Below are 18,418 nucleotides of genomic sequence, written 5' to 3' on the forward strand. Positions count from 1 at the left end.
ACATGACGTCACTCGATTGTGGACGATGTTTCACCCCCTCGTCACACGGCATCACAAATGTCTGACCCCCCCCCCCCCCTAGGTGCGTGACGTCATTTATGGAGGGCCCCTAAGCCACTTCGTTGGACTATAATGTGTGGCACTGGTCTCTTCTGAAAAAAAATCTACAATAGCTCAGTGGGCTATACCTGCTAAAATAAACAAATATTTTAGTTTGGTGGCGTCACCGCGTTCAGCTCTCACGAGTCCCCGCCCCTCCCCAGGGCCCCTCGCCCCACAGCCGGCGCGGGGCTGGGCCAACCACCCCGGGCCAATCGCGACTCAGCCCCCCCCCGCCTCCTCGAGGCGCTGCGTCTCCACATTGAATGAACGCAGCTGAGCGGCGGCAGCGAGGCCGTGGGAGCGATTATTTATCTTTCAATTGCGATGACGACGCGTGTTTACGGAAACGGGTATAGCGAGTGATTCACGCTTGATGATTTGACCACGAGTCGAATAAACGTGTTAATTCTACATCGGTAAAACACTTTTGTATTGCTTAATAAACATTGCAATACCGTATGCATTGTACTCGGGCCCCTCATAGCCTGAATCCGGCCCTGTCTGGGCGGCGTCTCTCGCCCCTGACGAGGGAAGCATGGCCTCCACCTCGTCGCGCTCGTGTCACTACGAGGAGGAGGTGGCGAGGGGGGCGGAAGCCCCGAGGCGGCTGCTCGGGGGGCTGTACGCGCGCTGCGCCCCGCTCGACGCGTTCGTCGCGGAGCTCGCGGCCACCGCGGCCGAGCCCGGCTCGCCCGCGGGGGGGCCCCTGCTGCGCGCCGGGGACGACGCGGGGCTGGCGAGCCTCGCGGCCTCCGTGCTGGTGTGCGTGCCTCGCGGGGCCAGGGACCTCGCGCCGCCCGTCTCGCTCAGACAGGTCGGTGGGAGGTGTGTGTGGGGTCTCGCGTGTGTGTGTGGGGAGTCGGAGTGAAGAGCGCTGACCGATCCGAGTTTGATTCCCGCCAAACACCCAGCGACGATTGTGGGCACCGGTCCTGGGTCTCCTCTGAGTCGACTCAGACGAGAACGCGGTGCGCGAACATCGACAATGGGGAGACTAAAGGCGGTCGGGCGCCGTTCTGGCGACTTCCCCCTTCGTGTGCCGTACCGGCCTTCATATTTGCTGCTCGCTAACAACAATTGCCCCAACAGCCTGTAAAGGCGACACGGGAGATCTTTGTGTCTGTGCCGAGAGGCGCCGCGAAACCGGCGTCCAGACTTCGAGTCCTGCTCACGGTCAACGCCAGTGACGAATATATGAACCCGTCCTGGGACTCGCCTAGGTCGACTCAGCCTCAAATGAGTACCTGGTGCGATGTGTAAATATCCACAACTGTCAACCCCTTATCAGTGCCTACCTTATTGTAGAACAATTCAGGACCTTAGTGGTCACCTTCTGAACTTATAAATCTCAACGTTCATCCTACAAATTCCCATCACAAAGGAGAAACACAAATTGATAAAAAAAAATGTTTGCTCGTATTGAAACGGCTTTATCTCGTATGTACTTACAAACTAAATTTCCCTGTACAAGAATACGGGTAAACTGTGTCGGTTGAGAGGTATGAATATCGCCACTTGGGAAACAAAGACGGCCGGGCGTGTGCTGGCCACCTTGTGTGCCAAGGCAAGGTTACCCTGTTATAGTTGGGTCCGGAGTGAGGAGATGTTGCGGTGGAGGTAATGAACTGTGCAATTGTAAGAACTCCTTGAATGACTTGTTGCAAAAAAACCTTGAAGGATGTTTAAGCTTAGGGAGCCTATAACTTGATCAGTAATGTGCCCAGTCTCATCAGATTTCTCGGAAACTAAGGAGGGTTGAGCGTGGATTGTGCTTGAATGGACAACCAGCATCCATAAAACAGGTGTGATAGGCTACTATGAGCCCACATAGGCAGATCGTACAAGAAAATCCATATCTGTGTTTTACTTAGACCCTCCGACGATGCTCCTTCATGTCACCAACCCAAACTGACCAGCGTGGTGAAACTCCCATGACCCATATGGCATGGGGTAACTTACCCAGCAGTGGATTGACAGGGCTGTGCTTGTACACGTTAGTTTTATTTTGTGACTGACCAGAAGCATCCGCACGGCAGCTGCCTTCGCATACCCTATGCCTAGCCCCATGTTCTCGACCCCACAGCTGTCCAGCCAGACGGAGCTCATGAGTCGCTTGCTGCAACGAATCCACAGCCGGGGCAAGCGCAATGTAGTAGCGTTTGGGCTGGCGAGGCCATGCGAGTCGAGCGAGCCGACACTGCCGTCCGTGCACAAGCTGCGTACGCACTGGACCAACGACACCACTGCCTCCATGATGAACGACAGCTTCTGGGGGACCTTGATGGAGCGCATGGGGGACCAGGTCTTCGAGTACCTGGTGGAGGTGTGCTCTCTTTTCATGTGCGTGCCGCCTTCCTGCTACTACCAGTTCTGCGGCGTTCCCATCTATGACCTGGTTGTGTCGGGCCGCCACTTCTCTGCACCCAACAGGTTAGCGTGGAGTTGCGGGTGTGCATGTTTACTGCCTTTGCCAGCTAAGCGCTGAGTAATAATAATCTTACCTGGCGAGGGATTTGGCTTGTGAACCATGGGGTTTACCTTTAAATAAACTCCTTAAAAAATTTTTTTTTAAACAACGGTTTTATTAACAACTTCGTTTAACTCACGGTCGAGAAGTACGTCAATGAAGCAGCGCCTGCTCCCACATCAACGCTTACTTGAATTAATGTATTACTTCCGTAACTGGTTCACACAGAGCAGGCGTGCCTGAGACAAGTGGCGCCTGCTTCTTGGGCGAGACGATTCGAGAGTTTAGGGACCGCGGCGTTTTTTACCTACACAAATATATCTAAATAATAAGGCGTCCATACAAAATGTAAATTGCTTTAAAGTAGTGAATTAATTGATTTTGATACAGGCATGCATTGTCACCGGATTTGAGTACGTGTGAAAAATTTGGAATTGATTGGACAACAGGAAGTAGACAAAATTTTGATTACAAGATTTGACCACGACACAAGAATCAAGTTAAGTAAAACCGTTGAAAAAAAGTACCTAGGTAGCATGCCATAAGCCCCGTGGTGAGCCAACGCTATTCCGATTTCGTGTCCGTCACCTTTAAAGTACTTTAATTAGCGATTAAGTGCTGTTTTTGGTTATTTATTACGTCGCACCTCCGAGCTCGCCAAAGCACGCGTCTGTGCATGCTCGCCCCTACCAAGTCACACACGTTTGGGGGGGGGGGGGAGGGCTCCTACCAAGTCGCGCGCCTTTGTTGGGGGGGAGGGGGCAATTCCCATTCGTGTGGACACTGTGCAAGGTAACTAACACACAGATTAACAGCTCCCTTAAAACTTTTCTTACCATGACTCTTTACTCTTACTATTCCCGTTATGAAATATTTATTTACCGGCCTCAAACAATGTTTGATGATAGTTACCCTAAGTAACACTCATTTTCACCCTGACTACTAAGTGCTACTTTTACTGGTAGGAACGAAGTGGACCAGCCTACAATAGATTATTTCGTCCGTCCGTCCGATGTCCGATTACGTGTAGCAACATCGCCCCCTACTGAAAACACTTGGCATGACCCTACAAAAACCTTTAGACTCTGTGAGGCTTTCCTGGCTAAACAAGTGTAACATTCCCTTATAATTCCCTCAGATAGCTTTTAATTAAAACATTTAAATTAATGAGGCTTTCCTGGCTAAACACGTGTAACATTCCCTTATAATTCCCTCAGATAGCTTTTAATTAAAACTTAAATAAAAAACTGACAGCGCCCTAAAGCCTACAGCTAGGCCTAAAGCCTAGAACTAGGCCTCAAAATCTCCCTTCGGATCGTCCGATTAGGTGTAGCAACATCGCCCCCTACTGCAAACACTTGGCAGGACCCTACAAAAACCTTTAGACTCAGTGGGGCTTTCCTGGCTAAACAAGTGTAATAATACATTATGTTTATATTCTTTGGTTATTCGTTCCTACCAGCCCACCCCGCAGGGTCCTGTTAAACTGTCATGTACAAAATTCCTATTATTCCCCAAAAACTTTGCTTTAGCGACCACCTCTTTACATGAGAGAATGACACTTATGCACACGTTTTCTCTTTTAAAATACGTGTAGTGACCTGCTATGTCACTACCGTGTGGGCCTACACACACGCGCGTGACGTCACTACGTCTGCATGCGCGAATGACATCACGGCCGGATCGGGGATGGGTCTGGAGGCCGTGGGTCAGTACCGCGGGGGTTGTGTGAGGCCGTGGCACTCTGGATGAACCCGGCTGGACACGTGACCGGATAAAGGTGGGGGCCGGGGGCCCAGGGGCACCCTGGGAGCCACGTGGTCAGAAGAAGAGCCTTCTCGAGAGTTCTCGAAGGTGAGCGTGGCCGGGGTGTGGCCCGAACACGCCGAGGCGCATATAATCGGGCTCCGCACCTGGTGCGGGGCTGCTCGGGTCCGGGTTGAAGATGCCTCATGAGGATGCCTCGTGAAGAAGAAGAGTCAAGCCTCAAGTCAGCGTGGCCAACCAGTAGCCCTCCGAGCGAGTGATGATGTGTGTTAGCGAGGATAGGTCGGTGGTCACCACCCTATGTTAAGAGTTACCCGTTGTGTTAATAATCAATAGTGTTGCCTCCCAAATTCAGTGTGTAAGTCTCTGTCGAACCATTTCATACGTACATTTCCAGATATCACTGTCCTGCTCAGAAAAAACAAGTTTGAGGGGAAGAATAGCCATTTTCTGTACTCTTGAGGCATAAGCAGCCACGTAATATCACTGACTGCACAGGGGCAAACCAAGATATACACTTCATTCTAACATATTTACACTTATGCTTAATTGTTGCGCATCTGCTTTTAGTTGTAGGTAGGATTAATTGATTTATTATTCATTGCCTATCATTTCTTTGCCGCTTTTGCTCGTGGCAAATATTTGCACAAAAATGGCGGAACACCCTCGTCGTCGCTCTTTATTACTTATTACACACGTGTGCCTTTCCCCTCTCCCTTGCTTTTTTCGCTCAAGTCACGTGCATACAAAACTGTTATTTACAAACCTAGTTGGTAAATATCAAAGTAATGTGTGTGTACGTCCATATGTGCGTGTGAGTCCATATATGTGTGTGCGTTGTGTGTGTGTGTAAGTACATGTGTGCGTGCGTCGATGTGTATGTGAGTCCATGTGTGTGTGTACGTCGCTGTGTGTGCCTCATCTCAGTCAGTCGACCCGTGCCACCTGGGTCTGCCCCGTGACCTGCCAGTGGGCGTTCGACACTTCACGTGGCCTCAAGGTGCACATGGCATGGCACAAGCATCGTGGTGACGTCACCGCCATTTAGTGGCGAATGGCGTTTGTTGTTGTGTGTGCCTCAATGGCCCGCGATCACAAATCCCTATTTAATTCCATAAAAAAAGTAACCTGCAGCGCCACAATTATTACCATCATTAGGGGAAAAAATGATGATCCAATCTCCGACCCCCAGGAACAGGTTTGCAGATTTGCTGAGCATTTCTGTGAAGTCCTGGGGGAGGGGAAATCCCTCCACATGGAAAACATTGTAGGAAAAAGTGGGGATGACCCTGCTGAGGCTGCGGTGCCTCAAATACCCCCTGTGAGTGGCTGTCTGAGGTGCCATCTTTTGAGGAAGTACTGAAGGCGATCCAGAGTCTGAGACCAGGAAAGGCACCGGGCAGTGATGATCTCCCAAGCGAAATGCTGAGGGAGGGTGGCGTTTGTGCACATACTGCCCTACATGACATCATAGCAACAGTCTGGACCACTGGACGTGTTCCACATGACAGTGAGCGGGCCCGTGTAAAACTACGTGGCCGGTAGTCGGAGCCATTCCATGTTCACCTTGGGGTGCGACAGGGATGTCCTCTGACTCCAACATTATTTAACATCTATTTCGACCACGTAGTTCATGAAGTCTTCAGTAGCTGTACCGGAGTAATTTCCATCTGGTACAGATACAATGGGAGGCTGATCGATGCCCGGGTGCGGTCAAGGGATGGCTCCCTATTGGTCAACCACGTTATGTATGCCGATGACTTGGTAATTGTGGCTCACTCAGAGGAGGAGTTGGAGGCGTTGCTGCTGAAATTGGAGTGTGCCACTAAGAGGTGGGGCCTTACCATCAGCCCCACCAAAACGAAGCACCTGCCTGGGTATTTTGTACCATCGGGCACTCCACCCCCACAACTTCCAATCGGTGATGGGGCAGTTGTGGAGAGAGTGGAGAGTTTCCCATACCTGGGCAGTGTGCTCATGACCGGCTCTGGTTTAATAGCAGAGGTCTCACTCCGAATCAGTCGAGCGGCATTATATTTTCATCGGTTGCGTAACGCTGTGTGGAAGCTACCTGGTCTGTCGCTCCGCACGAAGCTTCGGGTCTTCTCGGCTACAGTCATTCCCTCCCTTCTCATCTTCGCCGATTAGAAACATTTAGACTGGTCTGCCTACGATCAATTCTGGGTTTAACCAGGCTGGATTGTGTGAGCTCACAAATCCTCGAAAGATCTGGACAAAGTTCCATCCTCCGGCAGGCAAGGCTGCGTTGACTGGGCCATGTAGCCCGCATGCCCAATCACCGCATGCCCAAACAGCTTGTGTTCGGCCGGATCGAGGGGGCTAAACGGGTGCTGCACGGGCTAGAGAAGAGATGGAATGATGTGGTACAGGAGGATGTGGAGCTGAGTGGACTTGCCGATGGCTGGTACCAGGGGTGTCAAGGTCGACCTCTGTGGAGGAGGCTCGTGAAGGACGCTACTTGGCAGTTGGAGGCAGTCGCCCTCCAACAACAACGGAGGGCGGAGGAGCGACGATCACAACAACGAGCAGAGCGTCGGGTTGTTAAAACACAGCATGTTGGCACAGTAGGGGGCACAGTTGGTGCATCAGCCAGTCATCTCAGTCGACCTGTGGCACCTGGGTCTGCCCCGTTACCTCCTGCCAGCGGGCTTTCGACACTTCATGTGGCCGCATGGTGGCACAAGAGTCGTGGTGATGTGTGTGTAAGTCCATGTATGTGTGTGTGTAAGTCCATGTGTGCGTGTGTGAGTCGATGTGTGCGTGTGTGAGTCGATGTGTGTGTGTGTAAGTCACCACGTCCTGAGTTCGATTCCCGCTTATGGCCCACACCTGTGATGATTATCTGAACCAGTCCTGTGCCTCTCCTACTTCGAATCAGCATAAATGAGAAACTGCTGCGATGCGTAGTAAACATCGCCAGCGGGGACTATAAAAAAAAATTGTTACGCTATATTGCATTCTTCTAAGCACGTACAATTTATACACAAATACTTTATACAATATATAATGACAGGGTTACACCTGCTGACATGACAAAGTGACACCTACTGGCCTGGGAAGGGTTTCACGGGTACAGCCACAGAGGTAACTGCCAATCAGGGAAGGAGGCGTATCTGGGGCAAAGGTAATAGGAGGGGTTAGCCGAAATGCTCCGGGAACCTGCTCGAAGGTTTCACGAGAGGGCGTGGCCGGAGGCGGGGCTTAGCCACGCCTGGGGGGATATAAGGGGGAGCGAACCCAGAGCTCGGGGCTCGTGTGGATCCTGGGTCCTGGTGTGTCGCTGTTCACCGACATCTTTCTCCGTCATCCGGCCACGTGGAAGATCTCCTGCGTGGGTTCCATCGCCGTCATCTTCACGCCGTCAGCCAGCGGCAGAGACGAGTGAAGGCGAGGGGTCCCCACTGAGTGATTGGCTGTGTGTGTAGTCAGTAGAGGTATTATTGCCTAGAATTATATTCAGTGAGAGGAAGAACCAGTGTTGGCCTGTGTTGTGCCCATTGTAGGAAATAAATAAGAAGTACCCTCTACACGATGTGTCGTGGAAGTGGCTTATTACACATACATTACATGTTACTGTATTTGTGTATGTATGTTATGTTTTTAAGAGGAGTTTTGTAAATATACTTTTCGCCCGGGCAACCCTGGGTACTTCCCGCTAGTAATTATAATACAATCAAGGCTGTATAGTGCCCTTAACCTACAACATTCCATGGATCTCTGACATGTTTTCGGATTGTACCTAGGATTTCTAACGTTTCCTCTGTTTTCAAGACCTGAATTCAGAATTCATAGTTTTCTGAAAAAACTCGCAGCCCGTAGAGCGAAACGTCAGGCATCATGCCAGACCGCATGGCACAACCCGAAAAAATATTGGAGAGCTGTACAGCACAACTGAAAACGCATGCAGCAAGTATCATTCGAGGGCAGTTTACAGTCTGAAAACAACTACCAATATTAAAACATCCTCATATTGATGATTAAGCTGCTCCTTCCTCTTCCAGTCTGTGCAGCCAGCGGTTGGTGATGGCTCACTCAGACGTGAAGCAGCGAGGTGGTGGTGGTGGTGGTCGCGGAAGAGGGAGAGGTGCTCGAATGAACCCAGAGCGGCCGGACGTAGGGACAGCAGCCAGAAGAAACTGCGAACGTCAACTCCAGATTTTACACAAATTTCAGATGGATAACGAGGTGAGTGAAGGGCTGAATGTGATGGATGAGAAGCAAGGAAGTGTTCGTCATGCTTTACCCGATGTGGCGTTGTGGTAGGAGTGCTTGTTTCAAACTCAGATGCTTCTCAGTTGAAATTCCAACAGTGATTGACTCAGCCCCTTACCTGTCCAGGGTGGGTAAAATAATGAACAGTCTGTCATCTTCTGCAGAGTCTAGACCCGCCGTGGGAATGTGGAATTACCACCAATGGCTTCAACCTACTTTCTTGCGACAGTATATGTATACTGTGATTGAATTACACTTTTAGTGGTCATGAAGAGGGCGCCCTTTTACATGTGGTTTATATTTGTGTAGTGGGTTCACGGAGATGCACACTGCAACTGGAGACACCACGTTTATTACACAGCCCAACAGGACTACTGTTTAACAACACTATCGGTTAACTAGACCCCCTACCGGAGTCACTACGTAACTGGGTCAGGACTGTAACTCCACTGACCGAAGACCGAAGCGCCGGCACACACCGAGTTCCCGCACCCAGACCACCACAATCGCTCCGCCCCCATCCTTCTCTCGAGCGTGGCCTCGCTCCGCCTCCGGCCACGCCCCCTGCTTGGTTTCTCCCGACGGAACCGGGACCAGCGTCACGTGTCCCCAAAAACCCCATTTTCGGGCTCCCTTCACTACCCCGTGTCGGTAACGTCCTCTCTCTCTCTATGACGAGACCCTGCCCTCTAGGGCCCGATTCCCTGCCATGTCTCCGCCGGTGCCCGAGAGATGTACATAACATACACATTTACCTGCTCGTGAACATAGATGGCATACACACCATAGAGACTCTATTTACGTCTCTACATTTGCATTGAATAGCGCGTGTGGTGGTCAGATGCACGGGGGTTTTCACTAGGGCGAACGATTTGGAGAAAATATCTAATTGCGATTTTCCTGACAGATATTGCGATTTGATTTGCGATGAAAGTTTTCTTAAGTCACGCTTCAGTTCAATATTCACTGTGCAATAGATTTGAAACGTGATGGAGCATTACCACATGATACCACCAAAATATGAACTACTCTATATATTCTAATGCAAGGATGAGAACTTAAAATATATGAATTGCTTCCAACACGTATTTATTAGAATGTTTTAATTGAAATAGAACAATCAAACATAGAACAATTGTTAAGTTAAATAAATAGAGTTATAATAAAAAAACAATTCCAATAAGAAAGTAATCGCATTGTTTCAAATTGCGATTTCGATTTGAAATCGATTAATCGTTCAGCCCTAGTTTTCACGACAGAGATCCTGGAGCTCATTGCAGGTGGTCACCTAAGAATAAACTAGGTTCTCAAGCCTTGCGAGTTGATGGTCTCACATCAGTCAGAATCAGAATCTTTATTTATACTGGAAGAATCCAATGAGCTATGAAGATCTTTTTCACAGATGTCCAGTAGGGGCAGGTCAGAAAGGTGCAATAACAAACAATACACAAACCGATAGGGGTGCAGTATAGGAAAACTTGAGAACCTAGTTTATTCAGTCATTAAATGTATTCACAGTCACTAAATATATATATAAAGTATATGAGTTCAAATTGCATAAGTACATCAATGGTTGCACAAGAACCTCATTGTTTTTCATTTAGGCCGAATTCCAGCTATGATAATTTAATAAGCAGAAGACATTTGATTCATGCTGGAAGAACCCGATGAAGGTGGAAGGACCTGATGAGCCCTTTATCACAGGTGTGCAGCTGGGGTCAACGATGGCAGATTACAGAGGAAGTTACGTGGGTAGATAAATCAATCTTACATAGAATCCATCACACATACAAATTCAAACTTACTTAAACTGGATCATACGCTAAGTATACCCTGAAAGTGTCCTTTTGCGACAGCACTGCAAGATGACCCCATTCTGACCTATCTAGGAGTGAATCTGAGCCAGAACATTTGTGTGATCCACAAACCCTTGCTGCCTCTGGTGCTGCATTGCAGCTGTGCTCCACCACCATCTAGCTATGCATTGTGCGCTCCTGCATTAACATTTTATTACGTGATTTAGTGCCTTCAAAATGTAAGTTCTTGTTAACACTCAGCATGTCATGGAAGGAAAATGGGATACTGCTGTGCAGTCGTGCACTCTACATCTACTGCAGTCAAGTCAACTGTTATTCATAACTCACTGGTTTGTAGGCCTTAAAATGGATGAGGATTGCCCAGTGCTTTTTTGAGTGTGGCAGCACACTTTTACTTGACGGTAATAATAAATGTGTTTTTCGTTTTGCTTACGTACCCTCATTTCCAGACTTTACCCGAAGCAAAAAGACCTCGATTGGATGGCGAGGGTGACGTTTTTCCCAACACTGAGCCAGGCCCCAGCGCCGAAGCTGGAATGGGTCGACACGCAATAGATCCGGCATCTCCCCGGGCCATGGCCCTGGAGATGGCAGGAGGCCCGGCAAAGCCGAGCCCGGCGGCCCTGCCACGAGTACACGGGCGACGAGGGGGTGGCATAAATGCAGCGCAGGACGACGCACGCGGGAGCAGCCGCCGGGCTTGCACGAACCCAGGGGTCGTGTTCTACTGGCACAAAGTGATGTACTCCCGCAGACACCGCGAGGGTTTTCCTCGGAGCCATATTTTAAGCCGGCTCAAGGTGAGCCACAGCGGTGCCCGAAATCTTATGAGGGAGATCTTCGAGCTCAACAAGCGCACGGTGGCTGGCAAGGGTAAAGCTCGCGGACGAAGCGTGGCGAGAGGTGGGAGGGCGGCGGGCATGAGCTCCGCAGGGGCGGGAGGGGACGCGGTCAGCAAGGCGGCGTGGCGGCGGGCGTGCAGGCGCCTCCCCAAGCGCTTCGTGCAGATGCAGGGCTTCTTCCTCGAGCTGCTCAAGCGCTACAAGAAGTGCCGCGTGCTCGACATCGTGCAGCGTCACTGCCCTGTGGGTCTACCCAGCAGGAGTCACTTGACCTGGAAGCGTAGGGGCGCCCCCAACAACGCAACGCATTTGGTCCCCTCATCCGAGACGACCTCTGCTCCTGCAGTGGCCGCTGCTGCTCCACCTCCTGCTGCCATTGTTCAGGGGACGGCATCCACCATTCTCGGTGATTTAACGCGGCCGATTGCTGCGGCGACGATGGAACACACGCTCGCAGTTAAAGTCGTTTGTTTACATGGCACGACCGTGGCACCCGAGAAGTGCGCGACCCCGTCTACTTTGCAAGACAGGGGGCGAGCGCCTGGCGTTTACCCCGGATGCACGGTGACGGCGCCCGGCAAGACGCCTCCTCCGCAAGCGGAGACCTCGCACGGCAACAGTGCCGATGACGACGCCTCGGACGCGGGCTGGCTCGACCGTGCACTTTGCGTCTCCCCCCACGCATCGCGGCGATGGCGTCGCGATGCCACCCCCAGGCGCCCCCAGTACCACTGCAGCCAGATGCAGCTGTTTGGGCTGCTGCATGAGCTGCTGCTACGTGTGCTGCCACACGACGTGTGGGGCTCGGCTCACAACCGGCGCAAGGTGATGCGGTTGGTGAAGCGGAGCCTTGGTATGGGCCACCACGACGCGGTCGGCCTGCGCGAGATGCTCTCCGGCGTGCGCGTCAAAGACTGCACCTGGCTGCACCTCGGTAGGGGCACGGCGCCTCGCACAGCCCCCTCCCGAGCACCAGCAAAGCATTGGCTAGCCGCACCGTACACATCTACTGTACAGTATACGTGTACGGCATATGTAACGCATATGCTCGTATGTATAGTGTATGTGTTTCATATTCTTAGGTTTTTTCGGTAAAGTCACGTAGGTAATAAATTAAAATTAATAAAAGTAAAATAAAAATAAAATAAAAATCACGACGTTTCGGAGGGAACACAAGTTTCCGTCTTCAGGTGGAACCGTCACAGCCCGACAGCTGTATCAAGTAAATGAGAGAGTACAAGAGATACCACTCCGTATATATAATGGTTGAGGGGGGGAGGGCCAGAAACGGCACACTTTTTATTATTATGGTAAGGTGCGGCTTGAGACTATGAATAGACTGCATAACAAATGACTGAGCCTTTATTATGGAGAGGTGCGGTTTGTGACTACGCCTATAGCCTACATAACAAAATGCTGCAAATGAGACCGAGCCTCTGCCATGTAGATGGTAATAGACTACCTAACAAATGACTGAGCCTTTATTATGGAGAGGTTCGGTTTGTGACTACGCCTAGCCTACATAACAAAAGTGTGAAAAAAGAAGCTAAACCTGGTAAAACAAAACTGGCTGTCTATCAGTAACCTGTAATAGTTGTCTGTCAAATGAGATGGTCCAAATAAGTGTAGTTAAATCTTTTTTGCATGGTTAATCACATATTTCCAATGATTACTCAGTTTGTAACCATCATCACGGTTGAAATTGTGTCTGTGTTTGTATATAATTTCAACCGTGATGATGGTTACAAACTGAGTAATCATTGGAAAGATGTGATTAATCATGCAAAAAAGATTTAACTACACTTATGTGGACCATCTTATTTGACAGACAACGATTACAGGTTACTGATAGACTGCACCTTACCATAATAATAAAAAGTGTGCCGTTCCTGGCCCTCTCCCCCCCCCCTCAACCATTATATATACGGAGTGGTATCTCTTGTAATCTCTCATTTACTTGATACAGCTGTCGGGCTGTGACGGAGCAGAACCTAAGAACGACAAAAAACGAGTGTAGACAGAACAAATTACACTAAATATACAGGCAGAGAGAGAGAACAAAAAACCCAGCTCTGTCTGTGTGTCTCCGTTCCTCTTGTTTTTATGTTTTGTCTTTCTTTGGAATTTTCACACTTAAATTCTAACTTAACAATCTTTGAAATACGTAATCGACCAGGCTATGCGTTAATTGTGTGTTGACCGACTCTCTGTGTCGTTTTACATAACATTTTGATACTTTGCTAGGTTATTTAATTTAGTGTGTTCTTTCTCCCTCTAAGCCTGCGTACTTTACTACGCGTCTCTTCGTACTCATTGACATGTACATTTTTTCTCTAACCCCTCCCTCTCTCTGCCTCTGCCCCCCTCTGTCTATTTAAGGCCACCCCACAGAGACGATCACCCCTCTCTGTACCTGTGTTGCTCTCTCTATGTATCTTGGTGATATCTGTCTGCTTATATGTCTGTCTATAGTTTCCTGGTTAGATTTTATGTCGCTATTTCATTATACCTGATGATGATTGCTTGTGTTGCAATCAAAACGTCGTATGCTATTATTTAATTTATTATTTTATCTTTATACGTGACTTTACCGAAAGAACCAAAGAATAATTCCTGCAGTCACGAAAGCTCCAAAATTAAGATTGCGTATGTTTAGTTTCTATGTTGTATAAAACAGGGGCTTATGAGAATAGTGTTAGTAGCTGGGGTTGTGATGGACTACGTTATCTACTTTGTAAGAGCAGTGAGATCGATTTTCGTCTGAAAACATGCCGGAGTAACGTCCGTGTTACTGTGCAGTTCAGAGAGCCGGACCTTAACAAACAATCTAGAAAATACACTCCCGGTGTTTAAGTATAGCTACATGCAGAGGATGCTATACCTCTCATAGCTGCATTGGGTGAACGATTTAATTGAATAGAATGTAATGGAGAAAATTAAGATAGACTCAAGAAAAGGGGGTTGTGATTGGTAGGCACAAGCAGGATTGAGGAGTACAGGGCATTGAGATAGATGTTGTTTACACTCTTATCCTTGCTCTCCGATTAAGCACCTAAAGGGCTTGCTGGCTGATGAGGCTTCTTGTCTTTGCTCTTTCGTAGGAAAACTGTGTTCACATACTCGTTGGCTATTCTCTCTCCACTGTTGGATTGGTGGCCAATCTCTTGGCTGATACCAGCTTGTCAAGCCTCGTGGAGCATCAGAGTTCTATTTGAATATTATGTGGTGGGCTTTTTCTCGTGACTGTAAACGCAGAATTTCCATAGCTGGTTGAAGGCGCCAACACAGATAATGATCACCACTCCTTTCAGCTCGACACTCAGACTTTCATCAGATTTTTTTTGGTGGCCGTGCAGTTATATATTCAAATACATCGCAAGCTCTGTGAAGGAATTGTTTGACAAACTGTATGGTAGCAGAGTAAGGGGTAACACTCCATGTCCACTTTTATCAAATGTTGATAAAGGCACTAACACTAAAAGATCTTAAATGTTTGTAAAACTCTTTTAATATACGCTTTCTAATGGTTAGGGTAGGAGAGATGTGAAAACGTGTGGACCCTTTAAATGCTGATAAGTCACAAGCACATTTGTGCCATTCCTTAAGCGGAACTCTGTCACGAAGGTGCCGTGTTTCACAGACGCAGTCTGCAATGGTTTCAATGTAGCGGGTGACATTGCTGTGTATAATCCAAATTAAGTGTTTCATGAGTACATTTTGAAATGTAGACTTTAATATCAGAACACAATGGCTTCCTCTTTTCGAATGACATAATGGCATCTTTTACATCCACAGTGAAGTAGACATTATTGTATGGTTAACACACACCTGCAGTATTGACCTTGGTGGCCTGCCGGATCCGAATTACAGCGAAAGCACTGCCACTGGGCCACGTCACTGCCCCTCTGCATGATGACGATGTTTCACAATGCGCGCGACGCGAGCCGTGTATGTATGTTTAACTTCTTTCGCACCATACGTAGCCGACCGCGCTAATCGGAGGTGCGCTTGTTCCCAGGAGGGGGGCGGCCCTCCCCCTCGGAGCACAGGAAATGTGAGGAGTTGCTGGCGCAGTTCGTGAGCTGGCTGATGACTGACTTCATCATGGAGGCCATCGGGTCCTTCTTCTACGTCACTATAACGAACTTCACGAAGAACCACCTGCTCTACTTTCGCAAGAAGGCGTGGGCACGCTTGTTGCACACCGCTTCCAGGTGAGACGCTCGCAACCCTGAGGGGAACGGGGGAGGAAGAGGGGAGCGTCGCGGTCGCCGGTAACCCAGGTGTTCGGAGGTAGGGTTGGTGGATCACGCAAAGATTGGTGTGTGCGTGAGACTTTGACAGTCTTAATCATGAGGTGGTACAGTAGCGCGCAGTATGGAAAGTTGTTGATCTGTGTGTACAAAATTCTTTTGATAATGTTTTGCATGTGTAGTGAGTCCAACTGAGTCGCAAACGTTGTCTTAGGGAGCAACACGTTTTATTAAACTATTTGCACAACATACTCCAGGCGATGAACACAACATACTCTCGGGTGGTGACCACCCAACTAACCACGCTACGGCGGACCTAGACACGGTTCCGCTATCCCGGTCCGGACCCCAAGCTGGGTCTCGGACCGCGTGGCTCTGAGGCTTCAAGCTTGACGTGGATCTCCTGCCTCTCCAACAGTAAGAACCCCGAGCCCCTTACAGGGGCCCCCCTTATATTAGGCTGGGCTGGGGCTGGCTCCACCTCTCGCCCCGCCCACCTTCTTGATCTCTCTCGCCCTTGCCCGAAGGCTCTTGAGAGTTCTTCCCGGACCATGTGACCACCAGAATTTGTTTTTGGCCCCCTCCACCGGTGGCCCCCCTCCAGTATCATCCGGTCACATGTCCCCCGGGTCAGCCAGAGTATCATGCCCACAACGTAACCCTAGTTGGCTGACACTCTCTCGCTCTCTCAACGGGAGCCCTTACCGCACACTGTGCGTGGTGCCATCGCGCTTAACCAGCGCTCACCCAAGCCCCCATTAGGGCTGGTACTACACCCTGTGTCTGGGGTGTACACACAGCAGTATACATCCCGCCGTGGCCTCGCAGGCCCGACACCACACAGTGACATTCCCAGTCACTACACATGCATGGGTTTTCTCAGGGAAATCTGGAATTGGCTGAAACATACCGTTGACATGTGTCCCTGTCAGTTTACATACCGGTGCAATGATCACCCTCAATCCATTTTTATGTTTCTGTAACTTAAATTTACTACGAACGATATTTAAAATTAGCCTGAACCAACTTTCGCTGCAGGAAATATATTTTTTCGTGATATACTTTACATTTCTTTCTGTCACGTGGTTTTTTCTCTGATTTATATTTCCTTCATTGTTGTATGTCGTTTTTATATTTTTACTTTTGTCATTTTGGTGACCCAGGTCAATTTTGCAAATGAGACTATCCTGGTCTTATGGGCCTTCGTGTGGTTAAACAAAATAAACTTATAATATTGACAACCAGTGATCTTAATGTTATTTTATAATTGTTAAAACTAGTATAAACACATGATGTTATGTTATTTCAGCAGAGGCCATCACTGTTATATATAAGTTGCCCACGTCTGATGGTAGGCACCGTCCAGGGGTCGTGACTCACCCTTTGAGAAATGTTGCTCAACTGCATGGGCAGCTGCATGGGATTGAGCGCTGACTGCCGTGTCTGTGCCACTGCGCAGGAAATTCGTGGTCCAGGGGAAGCTGCAGGAGCTGACGGACATGGAGAGACAGAACGTCCTGCGGGGGGACACTGTCATCCCTGTGTCATTTTTGCGCTTCCTGCCCAAGTTCGGCTCGGAGCTGCGTCCCATCATCTGCATGCGGCCCAGGAGGCTGGGTCGGCAACCCAGGAAGAAGGTGTGAGCCCCCGCACCATCACAGCATAACCACGACTTGTTATTGCCGCCCTACATACACTACCTAACCTCCATTAATAATAATGATACGAGCTAAAGGCGAAGGTGCAGCCCCGCAATTGCTTGCTCATGCCACTGCCGTAAAAGAGGCCAGACTTGAGGTAGCTCTGAAGAGGCGCTCTGGAGGGTATTTGGCTTATGCCTCCATGCTGGTCAAATGTCTTGAAAGGTGTGGGACTAGTTCAAGAACAGAATTTGTTTTTACACATGTTCTCATTTGTTGTCTCATTAATAATGTCTTGTTCTTTTCACTAGGCTAAATGTAACATTTGTATATAATTTGCACGATAATCAATTGTGTCGTGTACAAATCTATGCACATGTTGTGAACATTACAAAAATTTCTTGCTTGGCAAACCCAGAAGATGATGCCACGGAACTACTTCTGAAGCCACTTCAGTCAGGCCCGCTTTAGGTCGCACATCTTGCAGTGTGGCCTGCAAAGTCGGCTCGTTGTCTGGGAAAGCAACATTATAGTTCTCAGAACTGGAAGAAGATAAGTCAGAAGCTACATGTAGGTGTTTTTTTCTTTAACGTAGGCTTTTGTGACCCTCTTCCATCAGAAACAGCTAGTTAATAAAGTTATCATGTGAACAAACGTGCCAGTTTATTCCTGCTTCAGAAGAACACGAATAAATTGTTATCTTACTTAATGCAATCTGATCCAAAATTGATTCAAAATCAGTTCTAAATCGGAGGTCTTTTTTGTGCAATCAGTGATCGGAGTCCATAGATTGATAATAATAATGTTTTACACTTCGGAAGTTGAGAACCCAATTTATGCCTGGGTAGGTGTCCACATTTAAGCCCAGAGTCTCAGTGGTGCCGACTCGGTGATCTTGACATGCAAATTATCCCCGTGGGGTGTTATCTGGCCACTTCCGACACGTAATGCAATGCTGTTGAAGGTAAGAACCCTACACGTCCAAAGCGGACACGTGTGCGCGCTGTGACTTCACCGGGGCTCTGTCGCCATGCAGGGCGAGAATGTGCAAAGGGCCATCAAGTCGGTGTTTGCGGTGCTGAACCACGAGGTCACAGTGGATCCGGCCTGGCTGGGTTCCTCAGTGCTGGGGAGCGACGATATCTACCGGAAGTGGCGCGACTTCGCCCGCCCACGCCAATCCCCTGCGCGGCCGCTCTACTTTGTCAAGGTGGCAGCATCGCACCCTCCGCTCCCTTGAGTGAGCCCTTCAGCTGCAGCGTTCACGTGGCCTCTGCTCGACGAGAGGCGGTCGCTC

At 49.2% G+C, this 18,418-nt stretch overlaps 1 protein-coding gene across 5 annotated transcripts in view; it reads left to right on the forward strand.

Moving 5' to 3' along the window:
• Nucleotides 1–311: 311 nt before the first annotated feature.
• TERT (telomerase reverse transcriptase) overlaps nucleotides 312–18,418 on the forward strand; it is a 37,206-nt gene continuing 19,099 nt past the window's right edge. For 4 of the 5 annotated variants that reach the window (XM_078866268.1, XM_078866266.1, XM_078866267.1 and 1 more), the window contains exons 1-7: nucleotides 312–916; nucleotides 2,186–2,532; nucleotides 8,359–8,542; nucleotides 10,836–12,162; nucleotides 15,247–15,442; nucleotides 16,941–17,118; nucleotides 18,158–18,331. In XM_078866268.1, the coding sequence (XP_078722394.1) occupies nucleotides 638–916; nucleotides 2,186–2,532; nucleotides 8,359–8,542; nucleotides 10,836–12,162; nucleotides 15,247–15,442; nucleotides 16,941–17,118; nucleotides 18,158–18,331 (2,685 nt within the window). In that variant the 5' untranslated portion in view covers nucleotides 312–637. Of the gene's footprint in view, nucleotides 917–2,185; nucleotides 2,533–4,230; nucleotides 4,424–8,358; nucleotides 8,543–10,835; nucleotides 12,163–15,246; nucleotides 15,443–16,940; nucleotides 17,119–18,157; nucleotides 18,332–18,418 lie in introns of those variants that run through there. The other variant, XM_078866270.1, reaches the window with a different exon arrangement.

The sequence above is a fragment of the Lampetra fluviatilis genome, chromosome 22, assembly GCF_964198595.1.
Source record: "Lampetra fluviatilis chromosome 22, kcLamFluv1.1, whole genome shotgun sequence".
Classification (NCBI taxonomy): domain Eukaryota; kingdom Metazoa; phylum Chordata; class Hyperoartia; order Petromyzontiformes; family Petromyzontidae; genus Lampetra; species Lampetra fluviatilis.